The 10,353-nt window shown below is 37.5% G+C and overlaps 1 protein-coding gene across 1 annotated transcript; it reads right to left on the bottom strand.

Moving 5' to 3' along the window:
- Positions 1-52: 52 nt before the first annotated feature.
- Positions 53-8,862, bottom strand: LOC128217950 (uncharacterized). The gene is made up of 5 exons (XM_052925423.1): positions 8,652-8,862; positions 8,216-8,370; positions 7,453-7,563; positions 6,201-6,290; positions 53-6,040 (listed from the first exon to the last, which is right to left on the bottom strand). Exons 2-5 carry the CDS (start codon positions 8,361-8,363, stop codon positions 1,194-1,196), a joined length of 5,196 nt encoding a protein of 1,731 aa, XP_052781383.1. The 5' UTR covers positions 8,364-8,370; positions 8,652-8,862; the 3' UTR covers positions 53-1,193.
- Positions 8,863-10,353: the final 1,491 nt, after the last annotated feature.

Below are 10,353 nucleotides of genomic sequence, written 5' to 3'. Positions count from 1 at the left end.
CGAAATTTCAATAATGTGTTCTGGGGCGTTTACAATTGAAAATTAATTTAAATAAGTTCTGTGATTTAATAACAAACAGAAAAATAAACACATCTTTGTAAATCATTGTCAATGTGAAAATAGATAATACTTAAACATTTATATAACAAAGGTACAACTAACATGTCTGTTCAGTTAATGTCACGGACCTATAAACCTGTTTTATAGGTCGTGGTAATGTAAAAAGATTGACAAGGGGCCATTTCCAACGCTCGTTCGTTTTTGTTTGGTTTTAATTTGTTTCGTTTTCTAGTCGAAAGGGCATAGCTTGAGAATTATTAAATCCTCAATTACGAGCCTTGCTATACATGTGTGTATGTTCCGTTCTAACACGTGTAACAAATTTCATATGAATATCTTGAACCGTTTTTTGAGGTTTATGGCCAAGTCTCGTACTGCTACGACGACGCCACCGACGACAAAACCAAGCCTATGTCAATACCGCGACCTCTTTTTTTTAAATAAACATGCAAGCTTAACATGCAGAAGAACGTAAACGTAAACTAAACATAGTATGTATGTCAAATATCAAAATATAAGAATGTCTAAAAAAATAAGTATAAAAAGTGGGGTTTTGTACCTAATATTTAGCAAATAATACAATCATAAAACTATTGTCGGCAAATATACATGGACATACACAATGTGATTTCTGTCCTTTGGACAATAAAGATTGTGCCAAAATGTGATAAACTGACGTTAACACAAAAAGCTTGCCGTTTGGGCTATAAATGCAAAATTTTAATAAAAAACTGCAATTTATTTATTAACAAAAAAAAAAATCCTGTTATTTTTTCACTGTTTAATGTTCCTGATAGAATAAAATGGTTTGAAACATTTTTGATACTACTTCTAGAATAATACTAACATTTCAGATGGAAAGATACACGTTATCTTCTAAAAATTATGTAGCCTAAATTATGATCGGAAAACGACATATAGACGTTTAATACTTTACACGTATTTTTCTATTTCGTATTTAAATTGCAAAATTTGGAGCCTGTTTCGAAAATGTTCAAATATAACCGCCATTTAACACGTTCCCATCATATGTATATGATGTTTATATCAAGATTTCAATTACTAGAACTTCTTTTTTTGAGGTAGACTTATCCTTTTCAGGAGAATATTATACTGATTTGCAAAATGTGCTGTCAGTGAGGGCTTTCCTTCCCACCAGATTCAGAATCAGTTTCAACTTCGTTCATTGTGTCCTTGTCTATAAGCTCACCACATGTCAAACAAGGCAGTTCCCAGTCTGAACTTGTAAACTCTATCTTTGCGCTACATTTAGAACACCCGTGTCTCTTAAGCAACTTTACATGAAATGCTTCATGGCCATTTTCGAAAGAAAATGCCAGGTTAAATTGAACTCTTCGGCCGGCGAATCTTGGTCCTTCTAGACCAGCTTTCTTCGGAATAAAGTGGACTTTCAGTGTTTCAACTTTGAGGTCGAATTCTATTTGTCCATAGTATGACTTTGTGTTTGGGTAACATATAGTCCCTTTGCACACATGTAAGTCAGGGTGGTTCTCTGGATCCCTTCCGTCTGAAGACAGTCCATTACCTTTCTTGTTCCCTGGTATCAAAGCACGAATTCCTACGCCATTTCCAAGCCACTCCCTTGGGTATCTGGGACGAATAACTAAGGTAGATTTACGATTGAGTTCACTTTTGAGTGGTTTTACATCCAGCAGAGCTTCCGTCCTGCCTTCGGTCTCTCCGTTGCCGAGACCAACAATACTTTTTATAACAAATGTGTAGAATGTGGACATTGGAGAGTGAACATGGCCGTGCCATTTCTGAATATGGGAGAGAACTTCGACCAACGAGTACTGTGTTTGAAATAACTCGTGGCGTATTCCCATCATCCATTCTCTGTAGTCATAGTCCAAGTCCTTTTTGGATATGGAACCGTCCCCGTTTCGATGTATATCATCAAAGTTTTCTTCATACAGGGTAATGATTTTGTGTAAGGCGTCGGCGTTGTTAACATTTTCGATACCGCTTGTTTGTGCGCTAGCACCGTAATCAAGTTTCAGCGTAGCAATAAGAAGTCGTCTTTTGGCAATTTCACTATCTCCTGTTAGCGAAGCTTCTGGTAAAGCTTGCATCTTGAAAATGGCATTGAACCACTTAACTGACTTTCTTAAGAATGTCAGTGCGTCTGAATCGAGCACAACCTCTCCATAACACTCCATCAGTAAGTATTCTATTCTATATATGCTCTCCTCCACGAACTGTCTGCAGTCTTCATCTGCTTCAGATTCAAGAAAGTCCTTTATAATTTCATTTGCATTAGAACTGTTTCTGTAGTGACGGACGACGTAGTCACAAATCTGCAATCGCACGTTTATTTCATCTAAGTATGCCACTGCAAATTGTTCACAGTTTTCTGGCGTCATTTCACGACTTTTGATGAAAAAATCACAAGCCCTTTCTGCTTCAATTACCAACTCCTGTATCTTATCAAGAAAGAGTTCTTTTGTACTCATAATTTTGGCGCTGTCGTTTTGTGACTTTCCTGTAAATGATGAGATTTGCTTCTTCTTTAAAACGCCATACATGTGGTATACATGCATCAACGTTGATTTAGAGTAGTCTCTTATATCGGCCGAATTCTTACAGTTCTTGTTTCTTTTGTTCACCAATACGATTGCCTTTTCAAATCTTTGTTCTGCTTTTTCGTAATCATCTGGCCCACAAAACGCATAAAATCGTCCAACATGGGCGTGGAAGTTAGGATCATCAGGAAATGAGCTAGATAATTTTTCGAGTATCTTCAACCTTTCCTGAAACAATGGTTTTCCGCTCGGAATGTCAAGAAGAAGCTGAGACAGCTGAGGTCGTTTACGTGTATGTTCTTCGTTTTCTCTCACAACGTCGATTTCATCTCGGTAAATGAATGTTTTTGTCAGTATGAAGCAGATACTCTGACTGAGTTTGGTATCTTTCACCTTTTTGTTGCTGCAGTATTCTATAAATTCTTTTGAAAAATTGGCTAGATTACTGCATGCCCCTCGCCCAAGGCGTTCTTTGTTCGCATCTTTCTGCTTCACAAACCTCATCAGTAACTGCTCAAGAATTTCTTTTGCCACTTCAAAGTGACAAATTCTCAGCGTTTCCCTCTTCCTATCATTTGTATCGTACACGATGAACTCTGTAGAAGGATAAGGAAAATCCTCAAGAGACATGATGTAGTTCCCCGATTTTCCGAAAAGCCTGGCAAATAACTGACAAGGCACTGACATTTGTCCGTAGTAATACACCAGGGAAAGGTAACCGACGCAGCGCTGCCACGGGAGCAAATCTTCATTTTTGTCATTGCTCAACTGCAGATAGCCGCGAACATATGAAACTATACCCCTGAATTCATGACTGTAGACTGTCATTCCAAACTCATACAGCGAGTGTTGTTTCGATTTCTTTTGGACATCTGTTTTTAGGGTTTGCAGCCTCTTGTGTCTCTCATCGTTCTTACATCTATCTCCGAATTTGATTGCAAGTGCCCGAGCCTCCTTTAGTGAAACTATCCCCGAAACAAATATATTATCACTCCTTCCTTTCTGGTTAGAATCAGGACGCATGACACCCCGCATGTTGAATGGAAATCTTTTTACGTGTAATATAACACAGTTTCTCGATGAATGGCTAAGATATTTCACCTTCATGTCGTCTTCCCCATCGATAAGAAGCAGAGTTGTCAGCTGTGTATGGTCATGTATAAACTCAAGTTTTCTGGTCAAGTCTTTTGATTTGAGAAGGGTTCCTCCGCGCAACTGTGCACATGGCAATTTTGTGTGAAAGTTCCACATGACTCTCTGTGCGAGAGTTGATCCACCAGATCCAGGAGCATGCAATATTGTTACTACCGCAGACCTATGTTTTCCGATAGTGTTCTCTATTTTGGCCTCTACATCTTTGAGTACATCCCTCGCTATGTCAACTCCTGAATCCCCAAATTCGTACCAAGCAAACCATCGAAATGTTCCACCCTTGTAAAAGTTATTGACTTCAGTCTCAACGGCTGAACTGTCATCTAACATACTGATGTAGGGACTGCGAAGGTACAATACTTCAAGGTCTTCTTTCAACCACATGACATCCTTTTCGTTGATGGAGTCAGGAAGATGGTCGCTGTCTGATTTTGGCAACACGTACTCAAACTCTTGGTCTTTTGGACTGTTTAGTTTGCTACCTATTCCAAGACACAGTTGACTGTAATTCAATACAAACACGTGAAGATAATCGCTATACTCCTTGACGAACGCTTTCAACTCGATTTCTGTATTTTTTTGTACCTTCTCGTTCAAACACAAAATCAACTTTGGTTCATGACTAACTGTTTCAAACATTTTATCAATCAACTTCTTCATAAAAGGAACTAGCTGTTCCTCCATTGGCCACATTATTAAGAAAGTTAATACAGTGTAATCTTCTGCAAATGCTGCTATTTGTTCACAATTTTCAACTATACTTTCTTTCACGTGTTTATACCAACTGTGTGGACTTTCGATAGTACCATCCTTTTCGTCTGTTCTTGTTTCATAAAATTCTCGTCTCCCTCTCATGAAACACCAATACGTACTGTTCTCGGAGAAATTCAGTGGAGGTTCAGTCCATGTTGCAATTCGCAATTGGCGAAGTTTTTCAGATGAATCTTGCAGAGCATTAAATAAACCCTCTGTGCAACTGAACACATCAAAGTCATACACAGCAATCCATGGCACCAGAGCAAGATTTTCCAAATGTTTGTGTCTATTGGGTACATCTCCAGCAAATAATATAAAATGTCCCTTTTTAAACCCGCTGACTTCCGTCCAAAATTGAGAAAAGTCAGTGCAGCCAATATCCTTTTCACTCATGCCCTTGTCCGTTTTGTCATCAATCACTTTGTCAAACTTAAAAGAGGACTGGAGTTTGTCCGTTACATTATGTTCGTGCTCATTTTGACCTCTCCCAAGAAACCATTGATATATCATGCTAAAGTGGTCATCTATGGGTTGACATAAAGCAGATGTCTTTCCATCACGAAACCATAGCTGGTTCGCCTCAACCTTTTCATTTCCTTCGTCTATGCTCTGTTTAACTATACTGGGGTGTCCATGTTTGAAACTTGAACCGATTTCTATGATTCCGTAAACTTTTGACTGATAGAAAATAGAGATGTATTCATAGATTGGTGTTACACTAAATATGCCGTCTCTAAAAAGGTTTCCACTGTCATAAAAGGTTGTATCAAAGGTTTGATCACAGCCTTTTAGTACAGGTTTTCCTGTTTTTCTTGGTTGGACTCCCAAAACAATATGAGATCGTACTCTGTGCGGAGTATTCCACATGCTTATGATATCCTTTTGACACGTCAAAGGATTTTTAACATATTCGTCGTGGCCAACGACAAATTTCAAATCGCTGCCCTCTGATCTTTCTACCAGATTTACCAGTTTTGTAACTAATATTTCAGTCTCTGACGTGTTGCGAATTTTTTCACGAGCCATCGGTTTATACAAGTTATCCTGTTCATTTTTACAACTAGGTAACATGGGACTTCCGGAGTTTCGATTGGATGCAGTGGTATTGCTTTTGTTCGCTATTGTATGTGTCGAATACGAACCACTAGTCGCTTTTCTCGAACCGGTTCTCTTTGTTTTAACATTTTGCCATTCTGAATTGTCTTCAGGGTGTGTAGTTTCAAGAGCCATTCCTTCGATTTCTTCACTTTCTTTTTGCCCTTTTACTACTTCTGCAAAGTTCAAATAACTTTTTTTCTTTTGAATAAACATTTCACCCTCTGCGTTGGAAATAGAAAACTTATCATGATACATTAAAACAAAGTCTTTCAATGGGATACCACACATATTTTTGAAGGATCCTCTCCGACCAGTTTCCATCACTTGTTTGATACTGTGATCTAAATCAGCCATCGATATTTTCTGTTTCCATTTATCCAGGACATTGTTTATTATCAACAGACCTACATCTGTCTGTCTCTGCTGTTTTTCTGAAAAAAGAAATCAATGTTGAAAAAGCTTTTGAACGTTTAGTCTTGTTAATATAAGAAAACCAGTGTTTGACAAGTTTACATTTCATTTGTTTATTGTGTCTATGTTAGATGGAAAATATTGTATTACCATTAATTAAGTGTATAAGGAAATCGTTACCTTTTCTTGCTCCCTCACTGTCATGAGCGATCTGTATCGTGTTATTTAGCCCAATCTGAGAAAATTCAGTTGTTATGTTGTGGACATCTCCTGCAATTGAACCATGACATGCTCAACAACAATGACAATATAAAACATAAATACAAGGTTTAGGTTTACCTTCGAGGCACTTTTTGTTAATATGTTAAAAGTTCATAAAACAATCTTTATTAAATACCAAAGATCGTATGATAAGTTTGTTAAATGATACGAACGTCTGAAGGACAAAAGAACAAAATGACTTCAGACAAGTCACAACAGTGTTTCATCTATCACTCGTTAGGTTACCAACTTCAAACGGCATAACGCATGCATTTACGAGGGGTGTCCAAACATTCGCAGTGGAATCGTGTTTTGTATCAAAGTTGCTTCAGTTTGGTATGCTTTAATTTCAGTACAAATATATATAGTTGTTAAAATAAAGTGTGTGAAAAAAGCGTTGAATAAGCGTGGGCAATAAATTACTGACTACAAAAACACATTTTAAAAGTGTTATTCCAATTGTTTACAAATCAAGCAACATTTGGAAAGATAAATCTAAAACAAATACGGGAACATCTAAGGACACAAGGCAAGGAAATATTATTATTGACAGCAACGAAGGTTTGGCCGTTTCAAATGAAGCTTAAACTTAAGGGATAAACAACTTCTTATACTTCAGTAAGCTATACGTGTAATACATGTATGATGTGTGTGGTAAAACTTCACTGTGACGTCGTGATATGACGCTGGCGTGCGCTGTGTTTCATGTAGTGTTGTATTCAAAACATACATATCTCTTTCAGTTTTTGTGACTGGTATCTTACATTTTGCCAAATATTGCAAATACAATGTAAAACTAATTTCCATAACTATCCGACCTCTATTCGTTTCTCAATCACGATTGTCCTCGATATTCTGGGAAACCCCTCGTACATATGCATTGAAAACGTTAATCCTGCAGTTTGGCCACAATTTTAAGCAAAATCTTTCGGCGTAAGTACGTTATCGACCTGTCTGACAGTTTTGACAGGTCTTTGAGGAGTTTCTCATTAAACTAGGTATTGACGGAAACAATACTCACACTAACTGAACTAAGGGTCAAAGGTCGTCTAATTGTACATTATTAAAGTTCGTGACGTCATGAACCTCACGTCACATTGGAGAGGCAAAGAGGACAATAATTAAGGTGTTGACTTCTCGTATAAAATATAATTTTCATATGTAATCAAACCTTTTGGTGCTTGTTTTATCATTTCATCAAACTCCTTTTTTGTGTCTGAAACAAGCGACGACATTTCTCCGGTCACCTTGTCACGAAAGGACGACAAGGCATATTCATCGTCTGTAAAAGTTAAACTGAGTTTTAACACATTTTATTGAAATAACACGGTATCAGTTATACATTTTGATACTAGTATAAGAATTGTTGTCAGAAGTTTATAAAGAAAGCATGTGTAATGCACTCGTCAATTGTAACTACGCCCCCCTCCAGGTCAGGGGAATAGCGGGGCCTTTGATTTTCGGGCCAGCAAACTCCGGGTAAAATCTCCGCCCTGCTAGGACGAACGAATGGTAAAATCCCCGCCAAATGCCCCCGCACCCTAGGTTAGGCCCATTCCCCGCTATATTTTTGCGAAGACAAAACCACCGCATTCACCCGGCACTGCGCGGCCACCTGAAAGGTAAAAACACGGCCCATTTCCCCGGCTATCCCCGGTATAGCCCTGGACCTGGGGGGGGGGGGGGGGCGTGGTTACAATTGACTGGTGCATAAATGTGTCATTAAACTAAACACTAATATACGTCGTATGCCGATGTAGTGAGTGTACATAGGAACAATAATGTGCAATTACCCCCAATTTGCCCCAAAAAGCTTACGCGTTACAACTCGATTGTATATAAAACTACACATATTTTCTAGGTCAGACCTATAAACAAAAAATTTTCTTCAATGCATGAATATTGTATGAAAACATGTTCATATGAATATTTACCAAAGGTTCCAGAAGTGCTATGTGTCCCCTCCGCTTCATGGCTGTCTGTTAACGGTTTAGTTTCACCCATCACAGCTCCAGACATATTGCCTTCTGTTGTGCCTGATTTGCCTTTCTTTCGTCTTCTTTTTGATTTAGACTGTGGCATTTTATCCCTTTATAGTAATGAAATAGAATTTGTGATATTTTTCATGAACTCCTCCTATTCACTTTTATTCTTATTATGACAACTATGGAAAATCCAGTGTTTCTATATTTAGCCAATGAAAAGGAAGTTTAACGCATCGGTGAGCATTTTGCTACGGGCACATTTAAAGTCTGTAATGAATGGCAATATATTTATTTAGATTGTCAAACATGGTATTTCGACAAGCATAAATAACTAATAAACCGTCAAATCGTTGAAAAACACTATTGTTTTAAAGAATACACTTACTGTGTGTACGAAGTGTTCTATCGATCTGTTTTCCTTGCACGGTCGCACACTATTGAATGTGACCTAGTTAATCTTTTTAGGGAAAATCCAGCATTTCGTTACCAATGGTAAAGACTTATTGAACAGTGTGTAGATAAAATGTATACCCCGGTACATAAATTTTCTTTCACATTTTCACTGTATCAATAGATTTACCGCCATTATTAAAACAGCTACATTGAGTCCATTGTGTAACACGCGTAAAGTCAAGTGAAGTGTACCGCTTAAAGAGCAGTTTCCGTTTGTATTAAGAGGTTTTTTAGGATTATTGTTTTCGATTTAAGCAAATTGATTATCACAGATACGTATTCGAACTCACATGATATGTCTTTTACGTGAGAAAATGCTAATTGTATGGCAGTTTTTATAAAGTCTAGGAACCAATAATATATTTACATGATTATTTTGAGTTCATCTCAACAGTCGATGGAAAGTTACACATTTTTCGCACTAACAACTGCCATGAAAACAATATATTTAAGGGAAAAACACTTGTTGTATGCTGTTTTCCCTTGGCTATTTGCTATTTAACCAGTAGGTGAATTATATAATTAAATAACAACCGACTCGATGTTGTTGTTTTTTATCGACGGGAACACGTTCAAGTGAGTGCAAAAAACGACAAGTCTGCACAGATAAAATTGATAAGGAAATGTCCATGCTCGTTGGCTCTGGATGTCCGGTCATAACAGCGATGGGCAAATCTTCATGACACCTCTGCCAAGAATATCAAATAAATGTTTTTCCTAAACCGAACCATGGGACTGCTCCTGAGGCAGGATTTGGCGCTAGAGTCACCGAAATTTATTGGTTTAATTATGGTAAGACATGATCGTGAAGGGTAGTTAGTGTGTCCTCGCACGAAAAACGAGTTTGATACTGGGCCACGTTGGATCCAAAACTTCACGTGAAAGTAGAGAAAATCCTTGTAGATTGCCTTTTACTAGATAGTTTGCAGATGTAAAGCATCGATAATGAAGTCCTTGCTGCTTACACCTTTGTACACGTGGCAAATCCCAAATACATTTCACATGGGCCCGTATTCATTTACATCATAATCTGATTTTGAAACTGTTGTCTCAAACTTGTATTGTTCAATTTTGCAACCAGGCACAAGTCTCTTGTCAAAAGTTGTTAGATAAAACATATTTTGAAAAGTTGCATTTGTTTTGAAAAAAAGATGAATGTTTATAAATACGTTTTGTACCATTATGATAAGAAAACAGTGCATTGGAAAACTGAAACATTACCTAAATTCTGAATGACCATTCATTAAAAATATGTTGTCAAATCACATTTTCACGCAGCGTGGAATGTATGGAATGTGCAAACGACATATTCTAACATATATATTGTTTTATATTTCATTAACATATATGCCGATTTGGGCCGCTCGGGGCATTATGACCCGCAAATTTCGGTCGTACAATCTTTAAGATTTTCATTTAGCACACCGCCATTTTTAGGTCTTTTTACAACAATGGTCCGTGTCGTCCGAAATTGGATCACGTCCATATACAGGGAATTTTGCTAATCATTCGCTACCATTATTTTTTTTTAATTATATATGCGTTGCAGTATGAAGTTACCTGTACGAGAACCAACAGAAACTGACAACATCGTAAATCGTGTCCTATTTTATGCCTACCTCATACACAAATAT

The sequence above is a fragment of the Mya arenaria genome, chromosome 14 (genome assembly GCF_026914265.1).
Source record: "Mya arenaria isolate MELC-2E11 chromosome 14, ASM2691426v1".
NCBI lineage: Eukaryota > Metazoa > Mollusca > Bivalvia > Myida > Myidae > Mya > Mya arenaria.
Note: the sequence above shows the minus strand (reverse complement) of the source record. Positions and strands in the feature narration are given on the sequence as shown.

Bases quoted from the DNA above. Each gene is read 5' to 3' on its own strand.
- LOC128217950 (XM_052925423.1), bottom strand. From the start codon at position 8,363: ATGCCACAGTCTAAATCAAAAAGAAGACGAAAGAAAGGCAAATCAGGC. The intron at 7,564-8,215 runs GTAAATATTCAT...TAACTTTTACAG, and splicing joins TAGCACTTCTGGAACCTTTG to ACGATGAATATGCCTTGTCG. The intron at 6,041-6,200 runs GTAACGATTTCC...TTCTTTTTTCAG, and splicing joins CAGTGAGGGAGCAAGAAAAG to AAAAACAGCAGAGACAGACA.